This window comes from Mytilus galloprovincialis, chromosome 9 (assembly GCF_965363235.1).
Source record: "Mytilus galloprovincialis chromosome 9, xbMytGall1.hap1.1, whole genome shotgun sequence".
NCBI lineage: Eukaryota > Metazoa > Mollusca > Bivalvia > Mytilida > Mytilidae > Mytilus > Mytilus galloprovincialis.
The window spans coordinates 2,753,531-2,779,377 of record NC_134846.1 but is presented as its reverse complement, the minus strand read 5'-3'; the positions used below and the strand labels follow the sequence as shown (position 1 = coordinate 2,779,377).

The window sequence follows — 25,847 nt, the reverse complement described above, 5'->3', positions numbered from 1 at the left end:
AGGTAGGTTTTCATAATTTAATTAACGATAATAATTTAGACGGATGATGATAACAAATCAATTAGTAAACAATTCTAAATAATAATAATAATCTAATTAAAGAACAAAGTATCAAATCTAAATATCAATTCCAAAGTAAAACAATTACTCCTTAAAATGTAAAATATAAAATAAATGCCAAAACTACTAAATCATAAAATGTACTTAATCTCAAATTTAAAATGTAAAGTCTCAAACTAATAAAATCTCAAAGTATTTTCTAAAGTGAAATAATGAGCCATGCAGAGATAAATTTTGTCTCAAGTCCTCTCAACACTACACAGCAAACTGGTAGACTGGTAGACAGTCTTAAACAAATGTTAAAGGTCCAGTATAATGACATCAGTAGTGTGAGGTTACACTTCCAAAACACTGACTGCTTTCTAAAAAATTCTTAAAATAAAAGGTGAGTCAAAAATACATTTGACACTACAAAGTCAACTGGTAGACTGACCGACATTCCTACAGATCCAGTATAATAGACTTTGGCAGTGCAAGTTGAGGTTTCCGAAAAAGGTGACTGCTTTTCCAAAATTTCACAACGTTATTTATACTAAAACAAAAAATAAATAAACATATTCATGTACTCGTACTGATCACAGCTTAACACTACTCACTTTTTGGACAAATCATTATGGATATCCCTGATATTTTGAACGCTTTGTTAGCAGCCATGAAGTTGTCTGGTAAAGAACCTGCCTGGAAGTTCTCGGCAAGTACTGACCAGGTGACAGTACAGTTGTACAGTTGACGTGGACCAAGGCTAAGGAACAAGAGGCATTCTCCAGTAAACCCAAGCCAGCCCTGGAAACGAGTAAACCACAATCCACCAGGAGAAGGGACCCAAGCGTTACGACCAGTGGATGGCAAACAAAACAGCCGTTGTACCTGCTACCCAAATCCAACAAACCACCATCACGCAAACCGAGGCAAGAGACAGCGTAGTTGGACATGTACTTACACCAACTAAGTACAAAGGGGAACCAGTTGGGGTTGTAGTCAATAGGGATATTGTCACCAGTCCCTACAACCCCAAAAAGGCCTGCCATTGCCTGGTATTCTACACCTCCACAAATGACAGAGGCAAGCGCAGTAGGATCGACTTCGATGAAGGATTTGACATCGATGACCCAGACCTAATGTGCACACCACCACACACATCGCCCGTCATCAATGAAGATTCCAAAGAGGCAATACAAACAGCCATGCTAGCAGCACGACCTGATACTCTGTACCAGCAACACCAACGCAGTCGGAGTAAAATGAAGGCCAAAAGACAAACAGACACCGGTGTGTAATATAGGTTATTCCAGTCTGCAATATCCAGACAGGATAGCCGGAACATATCATCAAATAAACATGTCTCAACATGTTAATGATACTCTCATTAGCAAAAATATACTTGAATTAACAAAGCCTAATCCTATAATGTTTTAATAAAATCTTAAACTTTCAAAGTGACATATGCTAATTACAATTAATATTTCAAAATAAAGTGCTTTGAGCAGACTGTGACATTCATGCTAACGCCACAGCATAGGTTAAATTAAATAAACAAATTAATTAAAATTTTACTTTAATACAAACATGAAATTTTCTTTTTTAAAATAAAACATATTTTTTTATCCCAAATTACAATAACACAAATATAAGCCAAATAACACACCATGACATTTGACCTAGGAAAAGACTTATGAATCCCTTAAAATGAAAGGTTAAGTGTTACCAAACACTTAAATAGCTATTATTGTTGGATCTTTCATTTAAAGAATTTCCAAATAGAAACTTAGCAAAAGTGTAGCAACCGACACTGTTGCCTACTGAACACACAAAAGGAAATTTTTATCCAATGTTATCCATAAAAAAAAATTAAAATTAAAATATTTGTATACAACTCATTTTAAGTCGACTCCTATATTGATATATATTTGTATTTAGTAACCATGTTTGCATTAAAGGACAATTTGATTTTGTATCCATATAACCCATCATATCAACCCAATTTTCCTAAGCAACGCTTAGTTTAGTTTCAAGTTAATAGTTGAAGAACATTTCAAAAGGTGTTTTAGTATCACCGAGTGTAATCTTTAAGCTTGAAACATGGAACTAAAGGATATTTATAAGTAGCTTTAGTGCAAATGAGCAATTTAAGTATAATTCTTAATTCAATGTTTCCATGGTAACACAGGAATGTTATAATCCATGATATGATATTTTGCTAAGCAACCATCACAAATCAGATATCTTTATATTAATATATATATCTGAGTATGTATTTTTATATAAAAGAGAGACAGCAGATACCTATTTTTTAGTTTTTCATACTGTATAATAATTTAAGATTCTTTGCTGCTAACAATAGCCTTATGACAAAATGTATGACATGTTTTTAACATGCAAAAAAAAGCAACTACTTGCATGACTATAAAAGTATAGTAAAATAAGGACTTGCATTCTTGAATGTACTTAGATTTTTATGCAGCATCCAAAAATCACAATTATTAAACTTACAGAGAGAGTTTTTTTGTAATATTTCTTTCCTTTTTTCTAGATCGAGTTGGCGGCAGAACTTTTTCTGTTCCCCTAAAGACTGGTACAGGTACAGATATATTTGACCTTGGAGGACAATGGGTTGGCACGTAAGTTGAAAAATTAAAATCACAAAAAAAAAATTAGAAATAGATAAAAATTTGGTGTTAAAATACACATAATAGAGAAAAATTTATAAAAATAAAAGAATACAGAAATGAGGAACCCTTCCCACTCATCCAGGCCCTCCTTTATAGGAATTTAAGGGGAATTACAGATAATGAGAATGTGGAGGATAAATGAAAAGTTCTGCAGAAAAATTGACAAGTTTGTCTTTAGAATAATGACCATTGTCTTTGAGGTATATATATAGGTCCCATCGATAGGATCTGCACCAGGTTGTAATGAAAAATTCTACATTCACCAAATTTTTTTATTCCTCCATTGAATCTGCAAGTATATATCGTCTTCACCTTGTCTGTCAATCTCTGTCATACAATTATTTTCTTTCTCAAGAACTTCGGAACAGAATGATTTTGTTTTTCAGGTCATCAGAAAAACAATGATGAGTTGTAAATGGATATTTCAGAATTCAACTTCCCATTTGCCAAAACATCATGTTCATTGAATTTATTGATATATGTTCAACAAACTAATACAAATTTTCTTAGGGAGCAACCATTTAACTTTTAAGGTTATGGATTGTTGTTTGAGTCAGATTTTTTTTCATGCAAAGAGTGAACATTTTTATTTAATTTTTTTATACTGTCATTCAAATAAATTTGTTCAAAATTTAACACTATAAGTCGTGTATGTAATGTTGAAAATGTTGATTCAAAATATTTTTTTGCCATTGTCTGCTTGAACAGAATTTTCAATTAGGGAATCGGAAATTTTTTTTCTTCTGAAAAACCATTATCCCCCCTTCCCTAAACTTAAAATGTTGTTCCCTTACTAATTTTCTCATATAATAAAGTGGGGCCTGAAAAGAATTTTTATGTCAACTATGCATGATACTTAATTAAATTCTCGAATTCAGGGCGTTTTTATAATTATGCAAATATTTATATGCATTGTTTTCTTGAATGGTATTATTAATTTCACATTTTTGTCAATTGATCAACAAGAAGCACAGAAAACAAGTATTAAAAAAAATACTGAACTAAGTAAATTTTAAAAAGCGAAAAGTTGTTGAAACTTCAGAATTATTGTATACAATTTTTCTATTTTCAGTTCTCAAGTAGATGTAATGGACCTACTGAAAGAATTAGGTATAGATACCTACAGTCAGTATATACAAGGAAGAAAGTTTATGCAGGTTGACGGACATAAAATATCCAGTTATACATCTTCTATACCCTCACTGTCTTTCTTCTCACTGATTGATTTAGATAGGTCAATTAAGAAGGTAGGTCACTGGTTATAATGCCCTAACATTTTGTTAATACTAAAAATACTAAATTGCCTATACTGATATTCTTAGATTGAAGAACAATGCATTTTTATTATGGGTACTTGTTTTAATCATTGGCAATGCAGTAAATAAGTCTGTAGTTAATTTCTATTTCTTTATGCAATTCAATTTATGGCCTCAACATGAAAAATATTTTTGAGAAAACAAACTTTGAACTATCTCTTCTCTTGTGTCAGGTTGCTTGCCTTGAGTGTAAAAAAGTGTTCCAAACCTAGCATAAGGCCAATTTAAGACTTGGAAAGTGTTGTGTGCTGTTTCTTCACCAAGGATCATATATTGTGACATGTCTTCCTGCCAACCATTATCTTCTGAAGTAGTAAATTAAAATGTAATTTGAATCATAGTAGCAAGATATTTCTCCATGTAAATGCACACCAACAAAACATCTGATGAAAAACTCTGTAGCCCTGTTTAGTGAATATATATACAAGTTTTAAATCAATTAAATGAGTTGTAACATGTCATCTGAATATGTTTGTTTTTTTATGTTTCTAAGTTATTTATATAGGAAGTAAGATTCTGAAACAACTCTCTAACTGCTATTGTTTTCAATTTTTTTTAACTTCCTGTTTTCTCTTGTCATTAATTTTTCAATAGGTAAGTTTTAATTTCAGATGGACAAAATGGCCAAACTTGTAAATATTCTGGATCCTTATAAAAGTCCACAGGCTAAAAAATGGGATGCTATGACAGTAGAAACTTTTGTCAGTCAGAATGTGTGGACCCAAGGTTTGTACAATATTGTACAAATATAATAGTCCCTTTTCCAATTACCAGTTTGCATGGTTTGACTCTGTTATTATACCTATTCACACAATTTGTTTTCTTTGCTAATTGTAGACTGGTTCTAAACTTGCTGCTGACCATGCAAATCATGATAATGATTAAATGTATTAAAAATATTTTAAAAAACATTTAAAGATTGCATACATTTAGGTTCCTCTATAGTCCTAATGGAAACAAGACATACAAGTGGATCTGGTTGATTTCATAATTTGGAAATAGGCTATTTAAATTGCCTTTTGAATGATGAGTTATTGGGATTTAGGTTTCACTTATCTTATAACAGTAACAATACAAAAAGTCATGGTTAACAATGTTGCATGTGAAAGCTGAATACATAGAATTAGTACTTTTGGCTACTACGTTTTAACCCCGTTTATGTTATTGAAGGAAGCTGGAGTGCAAAAAGAGAACCACTGCATGAAAGATTGGTATTGACTGCGACAAAATAGAAGAAAAACAATTTAAGTGTCAACAAATAGTTTTCAACAGTCTTAAATGCTTTCTTTTAGCTTCAATTTTGGACTGTACAAAGTAATTGCTAATTAATGAGAGATTATTATTGTTACATTCCTGGCCATATCATCCTTAGACTTACACTATTTGTTATATCAGAATTTTATGATTTTAGCTGCAAAAGACTGCCTTGTGTCTGCGACTAGGTGCATGATGGGTGTTGAATTGTCACAGATTTCAGTCTTGTATTTTTTATCATATGTAAATGCAGCTGGTTCTTTACAAAAACTGATTGAAGCTACTGAAAATTGTGGTCAGGAATTCAAAATTAAGGTAAAGAAGACAAATAAATGTTTTGTATTATATTGGTTCAAAGAGAAAAAAATGGTTCACATAACATTTCATATTTTCTGTATTCAACTGATTCAACATTTACCTTAGAATTAAAAGCATCTTTCTGTACATAGTTTTACTGGGTTGTTAAATCTCAGAAGTACTTTATGAATATGACATGTGCATGATCAACACTTTTACATCTATATGAAATTACATGAATATGCATTGAATTCTGATAATTACATTTTAATGCTATATTCCATGAAATTATGATTTTATCAAATATTTAGTTTGTTTTCAATTGAAAATATTCTGTCCAGGAATGTTAAAATTTATTGGGAAATAAAATCTAATTTGTGACTTCCCTCAATTGTTGTTAGCAAATCAAAAGGAAGGATTCATAAGAAACATACAATGTTATGTATTATGATTATTTATCTTTAAAATACACAACTGTCCAGAATACAATTTAAATCAGGAAAAGACATCAAACCTTTATTTAATAGAAATTTAGTCTTGTCAAATCACTCTCTTGTCCCACTGTAAGTGATACCTATCCATTCAATCCTCTGTGAAGGTGAATTCTCTTAAAAGGTCAGATTTTCTTTGGTTAGGAGGTTGATTTGTATAGACAGGTTCTACTGTTAGTATGAACATATGTTGTCGGTATGTCAACCCATAAATATAAATTAAAAGACACTCCGTTCAAAATTAACCTTTTTATATTCAATCATGCAATAAACATTCTGATATCTCTATGGAGAAAATCAGATGATTTATATATGAATCTGGTTAGTTCAAATAATAATAATGCCTGGTAGGAAGACGTTACAGATTAAAACAACATCTAGTATCTGGTACAAATTTATTCTACATTTTTTTTGTTTTAGGGAGGAGCACAACAGATATCTAAACAACTAGTCAGTAAACTTGCCAAAGATACCGTTAAACTTAGTCATCCAGTACTAAGTATTGAACAAGTAAGTGTCGTTGAGTCAGTAAACTTGCCAAATTTTCTTTGTGGCATAAGACATTTTCTATTTTAAGGGCATCCGATACAGTTTCAAAGGAGTTAACTCTTGGCACGAAGTTAAGCGCTTGAATTCCCGCAAAACGGTCACTTTTTGCGGGACGTAATGCGTGTCATTTTCCGTAATAAGAAACGTAATGTGGAATTTCCATGCTCCAATTTCTGTTTCTCCCGCATGCTAATTTCTACGCCATTAATATTAGTCAACTTGCATTTGATTCTACCAGGATAACAGTCTAATAACATAATAAGAAATAAAACACAAATATCGTATAGTGAGCAATCTCAAGACGACTGACCCTTTTGGTGTTACTAATATCATGCATGTCAATTAAAATTTATTATCATTCATCATCCACGATTTGGTCCGGGTCTGATTTTTTATTACAGCACAGAAAACCAATGATATTTTAAAACTAATACCGAAAATGTATGTACACGAAGAAGTCAATTTCCTTTCTGAACAATTTATTCAATTTATTTATGTAAAAAAAATAATGGTATGCCGCTAATACAAACAATGATACAACTTTTATAAAAGAACAAAGTTTCTATTTCCTCCACGTTGCACGTAGTTTATCTAAGAAAAGGCAATAGCAAACAATATGTTTATACACCCGTAAAAATTTTGACGGGACGCAAGATGGTATAAAAATGCCAGCGTCCGTCTGTCCGTCGTAAATATGGTACAGCATATTATCATGAAACTGAACATGGTTGTTTTTTCAGTCATGATGGTCAAACGATCTGTATCATTTTTGGTGAACTTTATGAGTTACAGGACTTTGAAACTAGAACAGTTTTTTTTACAGTTCGCGCTGTATCTAGAAAGCATTTTATGACTATTGCTCAAAACTTTACACACTTCTTAGTTATATAATTCTGAAGAATTTGTATATACTTTTGAGAATGATTCTGAATTTGATTTTAGAATTATTGAGTTTATGACAAAAAGGGGGTGGGGGTTCACATGTCGCGTTGATCTCAGAAACTATCTATAATTATTGCATAAAACTTCACATACTTTTTAGCTAAATTATTCTTAAGATCTGTATACTTTTTCGTGATGATTCTTTAATTCATTTTTGAGTTCTTGAATTTTCATTGAGCTTCAATTTGGGGATCATATAAAACATGTTGTGATATATAAACTTCCTATTGAGCAAGAATAATGAATGAGTCAGGATATACCTAGCATGACTTACCGTACAACCCCTGTGTTATTTATTTAAAAACATATATTATGTTGGTTTTTTAGCTCACCTGGCCCGAAGGGCCAAGTGAGCTTTTCCCATCACTTTGCGTCCGGCGTCCGTCGTCGTCCGTCGTCCGTCGTCCGTCGTCCGTCGTCCGTCGTCGTTGTTAACTTTTACAAAAATCTTCTCCTCTGAAACTACTGGGCCAAATCAAACCAAACTTGGCCACTATCATTATTGGGGTATCTAGTTTAAAAAATGTGTCCGGTGACCCGGCCAACTAACCAAGATGGCCGCCATGGTTAAAAATAGAACATAGGGGTAAAATGCAGTTTTTGGCTTATAACTCAAAAACCAAAGCATTTAGAGCAAATCTGACATGGGGTAAAATTGTTAATCAGGTCAAGATCTATCTGCCCTGAAATTTTCAGATGAATCGGTCAATCGGTTGTTGGGTTGCTGCCCCTGAATTGGTAATTTTGAGGAAATTTTGCTGTTTTTGGTTATTATCTTGAATATTATTATAGATAGAGATAAACTGTGAACAGCAATAATGTTCAGCAAAGTAAGATCTACAAATAAGTCAACATGACCAAAATGGTCAGTTGACCCGTTTAGGAGTTATTGCCCTTTATAGTCAATTTTTAACCATTTTTCGTTAATTAAAGTAATCTTTTACAAAAATCTTCTCCTCTGAAACTACTGGGCCAAATTAATCCAAACTTGGCCATAATCATCTTTGGGGTATCTAGTTTAAAAAATGTGTGGCGTGACCTGGTCAACCAACCAAGATGGCCGCCACGGCTAAAAATAGAACAAAGGGGTAAAATGCAGTTTTTGGCTTATAACTAAAAAACCAAAGCATTTTGAGGAAATCTGACAGAATAAAAATGTTTATTAGGTCAAGATCTATATGCCCTGAAATTTTCAGATGAATCGGTCAATCGGTTGTTGGGTTGCTGCCCCTGAATTGGTAATTTTGAGGAAATTTTGCTGTTTTTGGTTATTATCTTGAATATTATTATAGATAGAGATAAACTGTAAACAGCAATAATGTTCAGCAAAGTAAGATCTACAAATAAGTCAACATGACCAAAATGGTCAGTTGACCCGTTTAGGAGTTATTGCCCTTTATAGTCAATTTTTAACCATTTTTCGTAAATTAAAGTAATCTTTTACAAAAATCTTCTCCTCTGAAACTACTGGGCCAAATTAATCCAAACTTGGCCACAATCATCTTTGGGGTATCTAGTTTAAAAAATGTGTGGCGTGACCTGGTCAACCAACCAAGATGGCCGCCACCGCTAAAAATAGAACATAGGGGTAAAATGCAGTTTTTGGCTTATAACTCAAAAACCAAAGCATTTTGAGGAAATCTGACATGGGATAAAAATGTTTATCAGGTCAAGATCTATCTGCCCTGAAATTTTCAGATGAATCGGTCAATCGGTTGTTGGGTTGCTGTCCCTGAATTGGTAATTTTGAGGAAATTTTGCTGTTTTTGGTTATTATCTTGAATATTATTATAGATAGAGATAAACTGTAAACAGCAATAATGTTCAGCAAAGTAAGATCTACAAATAAGTCAGCATGACCAAAATGGTCAGTTGACCCGTTTAGGAGTTATTGCCCTTTATAGTCAATTTTAACCATTTTTCATAAATTAAATTAATCTTTTACAAAAATCTTCTCCTCTGAAACTACTGGGCCAAATTAATCCAAACTTGGCCACAATCATCTTTGGGGTATCTAGTTTAAAAAATGTGTGGCGTGACCTGGTCAACCAACCAAGATGGCCGCCACCGCTAAAAATAGAACATAGGGGTAAAATGCAGTTTTTGGCTTATAACTCAAAAACCAAAGCATTTTGAGGAAATCTGACATGGGATAAAAATGTTTATCAGGTCAAGATCTATCTGCCCTGAAATTTTCAGATGAATCGGTCAATCGGTTGTTGGGTTGCTGCCCCTGAATTGGTAATTTTGAGGAAATTTTGCTGTTTTTGGTTATTATCTTGAATATTATTATAGATAGAGATAAATTGTAAACAGCAATAATGTTCAGCAAAGTAAGATCTACAAATAAGTCAGCATGACCAAAATGGTCAGTTGACCCCTTTAGGAGTTATTGCCCTTTATAGTCAATCTTTAACCATTTTTCATAAATCTAAGTAATCTTTTACAAAATCTCCACTGAAACTACTAGGCCACAATCATCTTTGGGGTATCTAGTTTGAAAAATGTGTCCGATGACCTGGCCATTCAACCAAGATGGCCGCCACGGCTAAAAATAGAACATAGGGGTAAAATGCAGTTTTTGGCTTATAACTATGAACTCAAAGCATCTAGAGCAAATCTGACAAGAAGTTAAATTGTTAATCAAGTCAATATCTATCTGCCCTGAATTTTTCAGATGAATTGGACAACTGGTTGTTGGGTTGCTGCCCTCCAATTGGTAATTTTTAAAGAAATTTTGTCGTTTTTGGTTATCTTGAATACTATTATAGATAGCGATAAACTGTAAACAGCAATAATGTTCAGCAAAGTAAGATCTACAAATAAGTCAACATGACCTAAATGGTCAATTGACCCCTTAAGGAGTTATTGCCCTTTATAGTCAATTTTTAACAATTTTCATTAATTTGGTAAATATATGTAAATTTTTACCAAATATAGTTCTCTGTTACTAATGGGCAAAGTTCATTATAGATATAATTGTAAGAAGCAAAATCGTTCAGTAAAGTAAGAACTTCAAACACATCACCATCACCAAAATACAATTTTGTCATGAATCCATTTGTGTCCTTTGTTAAATATGCACATAGACCAAGGTGAGCGACACAGGCTCTTTAGAGCCTCTAGTTTTTTCATAAGACGAAGGGCGTATCATGCGCTCGAAGCGCAGCTGTTTATTTTTTTCTTTATTTTTTTTTATAGATATATTGGAGAAATGACGGAATGACAGAAAATACAATGCATTTTTTAATATAATTAATATTTCCAAATAGCATAACTCTTTTAAAGAATAGTTGATATGCACTGATTTTCGAACGTGTCCATACGATATCAGTTTTATAGAAAGTTGGCAAGAATTGTACACTTGAAAAATCTAATTAACCAGAAGTCCGGAAGGACAGACAGGGGACTTGACATGCGTTAATTCATGTACGCGATGTGGTGAAAAAAAATATATAGTTATTTACCAATAAAATTACGCTATGAGAGAATGGTTTTAATCGCATTTAATCGTAATATATCCAGTCCTCTCGCTATTAATTCAATCGTTTTTTTGCCAAATCAAAAATTTCAAAATTATAGTTTCTCTATCTGGACAAAAGCATCCATTAGCAAATTGAAGATTCTCCTTTGTAAGATTTTGCTTCTGTTTTCTGACCACATAAAACAGAAGATGTGGTATAATTGCCAATTATACAACTCTCAACAAGAGACAAACATGACACATAAATTAACAACTATAGGTCACCGTATGGTCTTCAACAATGAGCAAAGCCCATACCGCATAGTCAGCTTTAAAAGGTCCCGAAACGACAAGGTAAAACAACTTAAACGAGAAAAGTAACGGCATAATTTATGTGCTGCAATTTATGTACAAAAAAAGAAGTTCCGTTTGCAGGATAATGCTGAGTTCACACGTAATTCGAATTAGTTTAATTCGCATTCGAAATGTTTTACATCCTAACGTAAATTCTAATTCAAATTGCAATGCGCGTCAAATTTGATTACTGTCCAAACAACGCTAACTTTTTTAAAATTCGTATCAACAAAAACGGATTTTGTCAGTGATAAAAACGTGAATTAAAGGATATTAAGGAGTACCGGTATGTGTAATGAAACAGCAGCCAACCAAACAAAACAATCAAAGAACAACATCTTGAGGTCATCATACAGTATGAAATAATATACGAGTGTGTACAGTAAATGTACCTGTATGTCATGTTCTAAATTGCAGAGTCTTTAATTTTTGAAAGCCGTAAAAATTACCAACAGTCCGTAATAACTTTTCTTGAGATGTTTCTCACTTAGACCACAAACACAGAGAGATATTTGTTATTCACATGATTTTACTTCCGAAAACAATGTTACCAATTTATAGATAGTACTTTACAAGCAATATTTATACATCTGAAAATCGCCGGTAATTTGAAGCGATTAAACGTCAAAATTGTCTGCCAGCGACGTCGTGCACTTTAGCGCTAACTTTGAGGTTACCAAGGGGTGACGCAATTTTTTAGGATAAATCGCGATTATCATGGAATCCAGCACGGTGACCTATATTTTTTATTTGAGATTTGGAGAAAGCATGACAAAATGCAGTTTATGCAGAAAAATGATAAAAATGACATTTTCAGAAATAGTTTTTTTTCCATTTTTTTAGGTTTAGAAAAAGACCACTTTGAGCATCTGGTCCGCAATGTCAAGCAGGACTTGAATAGTTTTATAGTTATTCGTGTAAAGATTTATTTTTGTCCTTATTGCCACTTATCACAGCTTCAGATTGAACCCCATCTTAATAATTTATGACAAAGAATATCTGCTCCAAAAATTTTATAACATTGCCTAATTTTTTTACAAAATTGCACAAATCCCCAATTTTCAGCCTCAATTTTCTCGAAAACAAGCATGGTGACCTATGTTTTATTTTGTGTTTTATTTTATAACTGGCCAAGGCCTACAACATATTTCAAAATCATAAAAATGACATTATATCGAGAAACTGTATCGGATGCCCTTAACATTCAAATCTTGCGGAAACCTTTGTGATGTCCAGTAATGGCGGACAAATAGGAATAAGATGTATTGTTGAATGTGACATAGCATGTTTTTATTGCATGTTTTCTGCATGGCATTGAGGACCCATTAATCAGTCATAAAATTCTAAAATATGACTGCAATGTATGAAATATGTGAAAGACTCTTTGTCGACAACAAATAGGTACCTGGAGTACTCCCTTTGTTATAATTTCCATAAAGAATACTGTAAATTCAGAAATCGTTGCCATGTTTTTATTGCGAAAAATGCAAGAGGGTTATAATGATTATTGCAATAATTTATACTTGCATTTTGAAATTTTTTATATTAATTAAACTGGATCTTTCTCATTATCGCAATCATCAAAATGGCATTGTAGTCTAAAATGACAAAATTGGGGAAAAAAAATAATATGATTTAATATCTGAATTTACAGTAATCAGGCAAGCAATGATGTTAAACTAAAATTTCAATCATTGTTGAACTCTTACTAAAATTTCAATCATTGTTGAACTTTTTATTTATGGTTATAGCTGACATATTCATATTTTTTTGTAGACCAAAGATTGTGTTATTGTTAAAACTCTTAATGGAACTGAATTTAAATGTAAATCTGTGATAATGGCCACACCACCAAATATGACAAGTAAGTATTATGGTAATAACCATGCCTCAAACATGAAATGAATAAGTTAGTACCTGTAAGATAAGTTATGCCCCACCTAGGATAGTAGAGGGGCATTATGTTTTCTGGTCTGTGCACCTGTTGGTTCTTCCATCTGTCCCGCTTCAGGTTAAAGCATTTGGTCTAGGTAGATTTTGATGAAGTCCAATCAACTTGAAACTTGGTACACATGTTCCCTATGATATGATCTTTCTAGTTTTAATGCCAAACTAGAGATTTTACCCCAATTTCACTGTCCATTGAACATAGAAAATGATAGTGTGAGTGGGGCATCTGTGTACTGGGGACTCATTCTTGTTTTTAATTTAAATTAATCATGAAATTGATAGTTATGGGAAAATCAATTGTTTTCATGTTTTCATGATTTTGGATTCACGATTAAATCATTTCTATAGGTCGCAGTCCACTTTTAAAATGCCTTTGAGATGATCACGTGTAAATACAGAAAATGTAAATAAACAATTGTCACATGCTGATTGTGCAACAAATCTTTACCCCCAAAATATAGGACAATATTTAGTAACAATATTTGAGGTTCTAAATAAACAAATTGAAGTTCCTGCTTCACAAAATTTGTAAACACTAGACACAACCATTTTACTCCTCCAAATTGAAGAGAGTTCAAGTGATGTCTTTGGTCAAGAATAATGTAGTCGGAATGGGCATAATTTGTTTAACTTGTAGATAGCGCAGCATTTTTATCCTAAATGATGGCTTCACCTGCCAAGGGTGGAGAGGATGAGCTTTCATAAACCCTTGGCTAGAGGAAATGGTCAGAAGTTGTAAAAAAAGGCATTTGAAACATTATAATAAAACCTAATATGAAAATAAGAAGATGTGGTATGATTGCCAATGAGACAACTCTCCACAAGAGACCAAATGACATGGAAATTAACAACTATAGGTCACTGTTCAGCACAGCCATCAAGAATGAGTAAAATTCTAATGCATGTATATTTTTATTGCAGATAAAATAAATTTCAAGCCTACTCTTCCAGCACCCAAAAAGGAAATAATGAACAGAATGCCAGTGGGTTTATTAAATAAAGTCATTATTACTTATGAAAAAGTAAGTTTATTATTCAATAGAACAGAGTGTATTTATTCATGACATATAATCCTTTCATGCCCTTACCAAAATCAAAAGCATAGAAACAGTGTTTTTTATTAATTTTCTCCGTCCAAAGTCACAAGGCTTCAAGGCAGCACTCGCACCCACAAAAGTGGAAAGAGATTAATATAAGTTGCAATAACTTGTTTCCCAATCCACTATAAATAAATATGTTTAATCTAAACTAGGCCTTTTATACAGGGCAAAAAAGCTCACATATTACTACAACTTCAAGTCTACCCTAATACAAGTTTAAGCAGAATTCTTTGCTAGATGTCATAAATGCATCACCTTCTGACTGACAAAGGTGTATAGTAATAACAAACAACAGGAATGTACAGATATTTCACAAGTACAATCATCCTCAAACATTCATTCAGTTATCAAGAGTTATTATACTTTTTTTTCTGAAACTCGAAGATTGTTTTTGTTGAAAGTTTTAAGTGAATTTTGTCACATACTGAGAATTCATCTCTTTTCATGGGTACCATTTTTTGTTGAGTAAGAAAATATGACATGTTCATGGATAATTATTTTTTTGTGGTTTTATCAAAGTTTGAATACAAGCATATAGAAAATTTGTCGTACAATAATTCGTGATTAACCTGTACTTGTGAAATCCACAAAAAAATGGTTTCCATCAAATAATAATGAATCAAAAATATTAAGCAATCAATTTATCTAAATTGAAAATATTAGAAATAAAAGCCTCTTTGGTCAGAATCAAAAATATAAATCCAGGTAGAATACTGTAAACCATCTTATTTTTGCAGATACTTTATTTCGCATTTCATCCTTTATAGTCCACTTTGTGGCTATTTAGATTAGTGATTTCCTAATTTACTTGATGTAGTTTAATAAGGAAAGATACAAATCTAAAATATTTGCAATATTTTTCTTAACGTGAAAATCACGAAAATAAATCGCTCTTGAAAATAAGTTGGTTTACAATAGTCCTTATTTTAATACTGTTGTTTTGTAGTCCTTTTGGAGAGAAGCTGGATGTTCTGGTGAGATTGTAACTATTGGTGGACCATCCACTGCTGAGGGCTGTGATGAAGGACCATTGTGTATCGTATATGATGCTACATCATCAAATAACAATGCTGCTTTAGTGGCATTTATTGGTGGCAAACAAGCCGTTCAGTGGCAACTGCAATTGGTAAGTTTCTTAGGTAATTTCCAGGTTGATTAGGTTTTAGTGAATGCAAATATATTTTTTTTAAAGAATTATCAAATCATATATTGACCAGCTACATCATTGTATGTATTCTCTGGCAAAAACTGTTTGATTTCATGGATTTGCCAGAGACATATACAATTATCATGAAGATGTAGAAAAATTTATACATTGTTGAAAACTTTAATTTAGGGATTATTTATACCCACTATATTCACTACAAATAGTACCCAATGAATAGGAAGAATCAATAGTAATTATTACATGTACAATGTATATACTAAAACACAATTAAATACAAAACTTAAACTTAGAAATATATATCAGTAGGTTTTCAGCAGAAAACTTACAGATGATCTTCATTTTGACTGTAACCAACAAAAGCTATATAACAAAACCCTTTAACTGAAATAGATTAATGACATTAATGGTAAGTTCTTTTGTACCTAAATAAATTGAGATAGAGGGAAGACATTATTGAGAAATCTGATTAATACTTACATCTTTGTTTTTTAACAGGAAGCAGACAGACAGTCAGCTGTTTTAAAAAGCTTGTCTTCATTTTTTGGTGATGATGTATGGAACTATAAAGATTACAGGGAACAAGATTGGGGACTGGAGCCCTACAGTGAAGGTAGTCCTGTATGTTGTGCAGCACCTGGTGCTATGCCATACTTCGTTAGTGGATTACGTCATTCTTTTGACAGGTAACTAAAAAAGGAATTCATTTATTGTTAGTAGAGTGACTGGACTGGAACCGTATCATTATACCAACTTGAACAGTTTTGGAATGTAATACCCCACTCTTGGAATTAGTGGTTAACAACAATGACATTGTCAATAGATATAAGTAGATGTGGTATAAGTGCCAATGAGACAAGTTCACACAACACTTGATCCAAGTCACAATGCGTAAAAAGTTTACAATTATAGGTACAGCCTTCAACATGGAGCTTTTGATCACACATAACAACAAACTATAAAGTTACCCAAAATGACTAATGTAAAACAATTCAAACAGGAAAACCAAGGGTCTAATCTATATAAAAAATGAGAAACGAGAATCGCTTATTCATGAACCACATAAACAAATTTTAACTACTGAACAACAGGTTCCTGACTTCTTTCCATTTGTTTATCTGCTTTTCCTATTTATCTGTGGTTCATTTATCCAAATGCAATGAATGAATTTATATTTTTTTTACTTTATAATAATGAGTGACAAATGTGGGTTATTTTCATATATGCCAGGCATTTACTCTCTGACGAATAGCATAAGACCATATTGAATGATAAATACATGAGGAATTTCTGATAATTAACATAAATATTGTATTTTTATTATTTTAGAATATATTTTGCTGGAACAGAATCTGCCACTAGGTGGTGTGGATTTATGAATGGAGCAGTGCAAGCTGGGAAAAGGGCGGCATTTGAAGTTATTTATAGATTCCATCCTCAAGCAATAACAAGGGAGGAGGTGAATGAAGCTTTTGTTATTTCTAGGACGGATCTTAAATTAAAACAGAAATCATCTCACTTACAATTTTATGTATTTGGTATTGGAACTGTTATAGGAGCAGGTTTATTATTTACTATCTACTTTCGACGAAAATCGTGATATTTAATCTAAGCTTTATACTATACACAATTGCTCTAGTTTTTTAATGAGGTAAGTATGGTTAAGTAGGTATCTAGCTTTTTTTTTAACAGTTTTGTTTGTTTAAGGTGTTGATTTTTTTGGTCTATTACTATTTTTTAAAATTTTGATTGGTCTAGAACTACTAAATTTGTCCATAAAAAAGGGTCATTCACTGTGAGAAAGACTGAATGGGTCTGAACCTTCCTGAGCAAACTTCCCCATTGCAGCACTCACTTTTCCAATACCTTTTTACACATATGTCATATATTGTAAAGTAGAATGACATTATAAATGTTTAGTTGTCAGTGGGAAGGGCCTGAATTTGTAAGAATATTTGTAAAAAATAACTGTCAGATAAGGTTGATGGATAAATACCTTTATTGTGTTATGATATACTGGAAAGAGATAGTCATTGTGGTTTTTTTTTTAAATATTTATATAAAAAGGGGGAAAAAATGACATGATTCTGCATATTTAACTTACATGATATGTTAATGCTTTGTATTCTATAATGATAAATGTGATAAGAGGTCATGATTTTAATTTTGAATATTCTTAACCATTGGGTTCATACAAATAGAAATATATTTTCCATAACTTCAATTGAAGGTTTTAATTTTACTGTTATATAGTGTGAACTGTTTTTGATATATTTAAAAGATGTTCTTAATGTTTTATATCTTATTGAGAATATTTTGTTATTGTTTGAAATAAAAGTGCCAAATGAAAAAGATTATTTATTGTCTATTACCATTACTAGATAAGAACTAGCTTTCCAAGTGTAGGAGTACCATACTGTACAAACTACTTTCATACATTCATCAACACACTACCATATTTTGAAAAACTAGCTTTCCTACTGGATACATAAGTGTTATAACCACACTAATTGCCCTCATTAATGAATATAAAAAAACCTGAGCATATTAGCTTTCCCTTTGAATACACAATATTAGTGGGACCACAATGGATGCACTCATTCATCAATACACTAGCCTCATTGTTTATATTAGCTTGCCTTTTGCACACTATATTGGTATGCCCACACTGATTGCCCTCATTCATCAATATAATAGCCTCGATTGCATCGTTGAGCACCTAAGCTCTCCCTTTAAATACATTATTATTATTATCACACAGAATGTCTACATTCATCGTAAACTAGCATCATTTTCCTCCTTGAGTACACTATCTTTCCCTTTAACTACATAATTAGTGTGACAACAATGAATTACCCCATCCATAAATAGTTCCAATACATTAGCCAACTAGGTTATTCTAGCTTGCTCTTTGAACACTATATTGGTATTACCACACTGATTGCCCTTATTCATCAGTACACTAGCCTTGATTTCATCGATGAGGACACAAGATTTCCCTAATACTACACAATTATTATTATCACACTAAATGTCTACATGCATCGGTACACTAGCCTCCTTGGCATCGTTGAGTACACTAGCTTCCCTTTAATTACACAATTATTATTATTACACTGAATGCCTACATTCATCGGCACACTAGCCTCCTTTGTCTGGTTGAGTACACTAGCTTTCTCTTTAACTACATAATAAATATTATCATACAGAATACCTAAATTCATGGGTTAACTAGCATCGTAGGCATCGGTGAGTACACTAGCTTTCCCTTTAACTACATAAATATTATTATCATCACACTAAATTACCGCCACATTTATCAGTACACTAGCTTCCTTGGTATCGCTGAGTACGCGACCATTCCATATTTGAATATGCAATTATTATGAGCACACTGATTGCCTACATGCATCGGTAAACTAGCATCGTGAGCCTTGCTGAATCGTTACTTTTCCCTTTTAATACATGTACGTACAAAATTAGTTTGACCACATTGAATGCCTACTTTCTTCAGTACACTAGCCTCGTCTGTATTGCTGAGTACATTATCGTTCCCTTTGAACACGCTTATTGTGACCACACTGAATGTGCAATCTAGTTTCCCTTTAAATACACAATTATTATTACCGAACTGAATAGATATAGGAAGATGTGGTATCAGTGCCAATGAGAAAATTCTCAATCCAAGTCACAAATATAAAGGTAAACCATTATAGGTCGATGAATGCCTACATTCAACATTATACTACCCTCCTTGACATCGTTGATTACACTAGCTTTCCCTTTGAATACACTGAATGTTAATGTCCATCAATACACTTTCCTTATTCGATGGGTACACTAGCTTGTCTTAACTTTTTGTTTGTCCACACTGAATTCCCTCGCCCATCAATATACAAGCCTCATTCGATACACTAGCTTTTCTTCAGCATGCAATTTTGGTATGACCACAATGAATGCCCTCGTAAATGAATACACTAGCCTCATTGGATACACTATCTTTTTATCTGAATGCAATTTTGGTATGACCACAATGAATGCCCTCGTCTATTAATACACTAGCTTTTTTCAGGATACAATTTTGGTATGACCACATTGAATGCCCTCGCCTATCAATATACTAGCCTCATTGGATACACTAGCTTTTCTTTAGCATGCAATTTTGGTATGACCACACTGAATGCTCTCGTAAATCGGTACACTAGCCTCATTGGATACACTAGATTTTTATCTGACTTCACGTTTGGTATGACCATTATGAATGCCCTCGTCTATTAATACACTATAGCCTTATGGACATACTAGATTTTCCAAACATGCAATTTTTGATGACCACAATGAATGCCCTCGTAATTAAATACACTAGCCTCATTGGATATACTATCTTTTTATCTGAATGCAATTTTGGTATGACCACAATGAATGCCCTCGTCTATTAATACAATTGCCTCATTGTATACACTAGCTTTTCTTCAGGATACAATTTTGGTATGACCACATTGAATGCCCTCGCCTATCAATATACTAGCCTCATTGGATACACTAGCTTTTCTTCAGCATGCAATTTTGGTATGACCACAATGAATGCCCTTGTAAATGAATACACTAGCCTCATTGGATACACTATCTTTTTATCTGAATGCAATTTTGGTATGACCACAATGAATGCCCTCGTCTATTAATACACTAGCCTCATTGTATACACTAGCTTTTCTTCAGGATACAATTTTGGTATGACCACATTGGATGCCCTCGTAAACCATTACACTAACCTCATTGGATACAATAGCTTTTTATCTGAATGCAATTTTGGTATGACCACACTGAATGCCCTCGTAAATCAATACAATAGCCTCATTTGCTACAATAACTCTTTTTCTGAATGCACTTTTGGTATGACCACAATGAATGCCCTCGTAAATCATTAGACTAGCCTCATTGAATGCAATAGCTTTTCTTTAGCATGAATTTTGGTATGGTCATAATGAATGCCCTCGTAAATCAATACACTAGCCTCATTGGATACACTATCTTTTTATCTGAATGCAATTTTGGTATGACCACAATGAATGCCCTCGTCTATTAATACACTAGCTTTTTTCAGGATACAATTTTGGTATGACCACATTGAATGCCCTCGCCTATCAATATACTAGCCTCATTGGATACACTAGCTTTTCTTTAGCATGCAATTTTGGTATGACCACACTGAATGCTCTCGTAAATCGGTACACTAGCCTCATTGGATACACTAGATTTTTATCTGACTTCACTTTTGGTATGACCATTATGAATGCCCTCGTCTATTAATACACTATAGCTTTATGGACATACTAGATTTTCCAAACATGCAATTTTTGATGACCACAATGAATGCCCTCGTAATTAAATACACTAGCCTCATTGGATATACTATCTTTTTATCTGAATGCAATTTTGGTATGACCACAATGAATGCCCTCGTCTATTAATACAATTGCCTCATTGTATACACTAGCTTTTCTTCAGGATACAATTTTGGTATGACCACATTGAATGCCCTCGCCTATCAATATACTAGCCTCATTGGATACACTAGCTTTTCTTCAGCATGCAATTTTGGTATGACCACAATGAATGCCCTTGTAAATGAATACACTAGCCTCATTGGATACACTATCTTTTTATCTGAATGCAATTTTGGTATGACCACAATGAATGCCCTCGTCTATTAATACACTAGCCTCATTGTATACACTAGCTTTTCTTCAGGATACAATTTTGGTATGACCACATTGGATGCCCTCGTAAACCATTACACTAACCTCATTGGATACAATAGCTTTTTATCTGAATGCAATTTTGGTATGACCACACTGAATGCCCTCGTAAATCAATACAATAGCCTCATTTGCTACAATAACTCTTTTTCTGAATGCACTTTTGGTATGACCACAATGAATGCCCTCGTAAATCATTAGACTAGCCTCATTGAATGCAATAGCTTTTCTTTAGCATGAATTTTGGTATGGTCATAATGAATGCCCTCGTAAATCAATACACTAGCATCATTGAATACACTAGCGTTTGATATGAATGCAATTTTGTTATGACCACAATGAATGCCCGCCTAAATCAATGCAATAGCCTTAATTGATACAATAGCTTTTTATCTGAATGTAATTTTGTTATGACCACAATGAATGCCCTCCTTAATCAATACACTAGCCTCATTTGATACAATTGCTTTTTATCTGAATGCAATTTTGGTATGACAACACTAAATGTCCTCGTCTATCAATTCACAAGACTCATTGGATACAATAGCTTTGTGTCTGAATGCAATTTTGGTATGACCACACTGAATGCCCTCATTAATCAATACACTAGTTTTATTGAATATAATAGCTTTTTATCTGAATGTAATTTTGGTATGACCACACTGAATGCCCTCGTCTATTAATACACAAGACTCATTTGATACAATATCTTTTTATCTGAATGCAATTTTGGTATGACCACACTGAATGCCCTCGTAAATAAATACACTAGCCTCATTGGATACATTATCTTTTTATCTGAATGCAATTTTGGTATGACCACACTGAATGTCCTCGTAAATAAATACACTAGCCTCATTGGAAATAGTATCTTTTTATCTGAATGCAATCTTGGTATGACCACAATGAATGCCATAAAAATGAATTCCCTCCTAAATCAATACACTAGCCTTATTTGATACAATAGCTTTTTATCTGAATGCAATTTTGGTATCAACACACTGAATGTCCTCGTCAAATCAATTCACTAGCCTCATTTGATACACTAGCTTCTTCAGCATGCAATTTTGGTATGACCACATGGATGCCCTCGTAAACCATTACACTAACCTCATTGGATACAATAGCTTTTTATCTGAATGCAATTTTGGTATGACCACACTGAATGCCCTCGTAAAGCAATACAATAGCCTCATTTGCTACAATATCTCATTTTCTGAATGCACTTTTGGTATGACCACACTGAATGCCCTCGTAAATCATTAGACTAGCCTCATTGAATGCAATAGCTTTTCTTTAGCATGAATTTTGGTATGGTCATAATGAATGCCCTCGTAAATCAATACACTAGCATCATTGAATACACTAGCTTTTGATCTGAATGCAATTTTGTTATGACCACAATGAATGCCCGCCTTAATCAATACACTAGCCTCATTTGATACAAGTTCTTTTTATCTGAATGCAATTTTGTTATGACAACACTAAATGTCCTCGTCTATCAATTAACAAGAATCATTGGATACAATAGCTTTGTGTCTGAATGCAATTTTGGTATGACCACACTGAATGCCCTCATTAATCAATACACTAGTTTTATTGGATATAATAGCTTTTTATCTGAATGTAATTTTGGTATGACCACACTGAATGCCCTCGTCTATTAATACACAAGGCTCATTTGATACAATATCTTTCTATCTGAATGAAATTTTTGTATGACCACACTGAATGCCCTCGTAAATAAATACACTAGCCTCATTGGACACATTATCTTTTTATCTGAATGCAATCTTGGTATGACCACAATGAATGCCCTTAAAATGAATTCCCTCCTAAAGCAATACACTAGCATTATTTGATACAATAGCTTTTTATCTGAATGCAATTTTGGTATCAACACACTGAATGTCCTCGTCAAATCAATTCACTAGCCTCATTTGATACACTAGCTTTTCTTCAGCATGCAATTTTGATATGACCACATGGATGCCCTCGTAAACCATTACATTAACCTTATTGGATACAACAGCTTTTTATCTGAATGCAATTTTGATATGACCACACTGAATGCCCTCGTAAATCAAAACAATAGCCTCATTTAATACAATAGCTTTGTATCTGAATGCAATTGTGGTATGACCACACTGAATGCCCTCGTAAATCAATACACTAGCCTCATTGAATACAATAGCTTTTCTTTAGCATGCATTTTGGTATGGTCACAATGAATGTCCTAGTAAATCAATACACTAGCATCATTGAATACACTAGCTTTTTATATGAATGAAATTTTGTTATGACCACAATGAATGCCCTCCTTAATCAATACACTAGCCTCATTTGATACAATAGCTTTTTATCTGAATGCAATTTTGTTATGACCACTCAGAATGCCCTCGTCTATCAATATACTAACCTTATTTGATACACTAGCTTTTCTTCAGCATGCAATTTTTGTATGACCACACTGAATGTCCTCGTAAATCAATACACTAGCCTCATTGGATACAAGAGCTTTTTATCTGAATGCAATTTTGGTATGACCACACTGAATGCCCTCGTAAATCAATACACTAGCCTCATTGGATACAATAGCTTTTTATCTGTATGCAATTTTGGTATGAACACAATGAATGCCCTCGTAAATCAATACACTAGTCTCATTTGATACAATAACTTTTTATCTGAATGCAATTTTGTTATGACCACTCAGAATGCCCTCGTCTATCAATATACTAGCCTAATTTGATACACTAGCTTTTCTTCAGCATGCAATTTTTGTATGACCACACTGCATTCCCTGGTCTATCAATACACTAGCCTAATTGGATACAATAGTTTTTTATCTGAATGCGATTTTGGTATGACCACACTAAATGCCCTCGTAAATCAATACACTAGCCTCATTTGATACAAGAGCTTTTTATCTGAATGCAATTTTGGTATGACCACACTGAATGCCCTCGTAAATCAATACACTAGCCTCATTGGATACAAAAGCTTTTTATCTGTATGCAATTTTGGTATTAACACAATGAATGCCCTTGTAAATCAATACACTAGTCTCATTTGATACAATAACTTTTTATCTGAATGTAATTTTGGTATGACCACTCCGAATGCCCTCGTCTATCAATACACTAGCCTCGTTTGATACACTAGCTTTTCTTCAGCATGCAATTTTGGTATGACCACACTGAATGCCCTCGTAAATCATTACACTAGCCTCATTGGATATAATAGCTTTTTATCTGAATGTAATTTTTGTATGTCCACAATGAATGCCCTTGTAAATCAATACACTAGCCTGATTGGATACAATAGCTTTTCTTTTTCTTTAAACAATGATTATGTCGTAATTACGAGATAGTTTTCTCGCAATTACGTGATGATTATCTCGTGATTACAAGATAACAATATTACGCATCGGTGACAATATAATAGAGTTTGATGCGACTGTCATACAATTGAGAGGTTAAGCTAGCTATAAAACCAGGTTCAATCCACCATTTTCTACATAAGAAAATGCCTGTATCAAGTCAGGAATATGGCAGTTGTTATCGATTTGTTTGATGCGTTTGAACTTTTAATTTTGCCATTTGATTTGGGACTTTCCTTTTTGAATTTTCCTTGGAGTTCAGTATTTTTGTGATTTTACTTTTTATCTCGTAATTACGCAATAATTATCGCGTAATTACGAGATAATTCTCGCGTAATAACGAGATGATTCTCGCGTAATTATGCGATAGTTTTCTCGTAATTACGAGATAAATAAAACAATTTGTGACCCTAATAGGCTTTCGTAATAAAGGCATCAAAATGCATTAATATAAAACAATTAAAACTTGAATACTAACAGTCTGGAGTTGCGGCTAATTCTAAGTGTCATACCAGAGTTGCATGTTCCCTCCATAGAAGCACAACTCCTTGAAACATATTTGTTATCTTTTTTGAAACTTAGTTTCTTGATACGTATTTATTTTATACAGTTGCAAGTTCATAAAAAAACAAGGACAAAATGAAAGGTCTTGTAATATTTTCAGATGAATTTCGAACAGATTCCCTCAAGCTAGGAAAAAGAGAAAGAATATATGTTATTGGCCAATTGTGTTGAGTGGACGATACAAACAGGCCTTCGACACTACTACATTATCTAAATAAAATGTAAACATATATATATATATATATATACAGGAGCACTTTGCTATGGTTAAAAAAATAAAATGTAAACATATATATATATATATATATATATATACAGGAGCACTTTGCTATGGTTAAAAAAATAAAATGTAAACATATATATATATATATATATATATATATACAGGAGCACTTTGCTATGGTTAAAAAAACTTTGTCTCGGATATCAATGTGATTATAAATATTAAATAAAGAATTAAACACAGCAACCTCCAACTGTTGATTTTAATTATAATTATTTATGTATTCAAATTTTACATCTAGTATTGAAT

The 25,847-nt window shown here is 32.9% G+C and overlaps 1 protein-coding gene across 2 annotated transcripts in view; it reads left to right on the top strand.

Moving 5' to 3' along the window:
- Positions 1 to 25,575, top strand: part of LOC143044248 (putative flavin-containing monoamine oxidase A) — a 28,706-nt gene extending 3,131 nt beyond the window's left edge. Inside the window, exons 2-12 of one of the 2 annotated variants that reach the window (XM_076216175.1) lie at positions 2,591 to 2,678; positions 3,802 to 3,976; positions 4,657 to 4,771; positions 5,457 to 5,614; positions 6,508 to 6,597; positions 13,172 to 13,259; positions 14,267 to 14,367; positions 15,392 to 15,571; positions 16,109 to 16,296; positions 16,940 to 17,069; positions 25,416 to 25,575. In XM_076216175.1, coding sequence (XP_076072290.1) covers positions 2,591 to 2,678; positions 3,802 to 3,976; positions 4,657 to 4,771; positions 5,457 to 5,614; positions 6,508 to 6,597; positions 13,172 to 13,259; positions 14,267 to 14,367; positions 15,392 to 15,571; positions 16,109 to 16,296; positions 16,940 to 17,069; positions 25,416 to 25,445 — 1,343 coding nt within the window. In that variant the 3' untranslated portion in view covers positions 25,446 to 25,575. Of the gene's footprint in view, positions 1 to 2,590; positions 2,679 to 3,801; positions 3,977 to 4,656; positions 4,772 to 5,456; positions 5,615 to 6,507; positions 6,598 to 13,171; positions 13,260 to 14,266; positions 14,368 to 15,391; positions 15,572 to 16,108; positions 16,297 to 16,939; positions 17,963 to 25,415 lie in introns of those variants that run through there. The other variant, XM_076216174.1, reaches the window with a different exon arrangement.
- Positions 25,576 to 25,847: the final 272 nt, after the last annotated feature.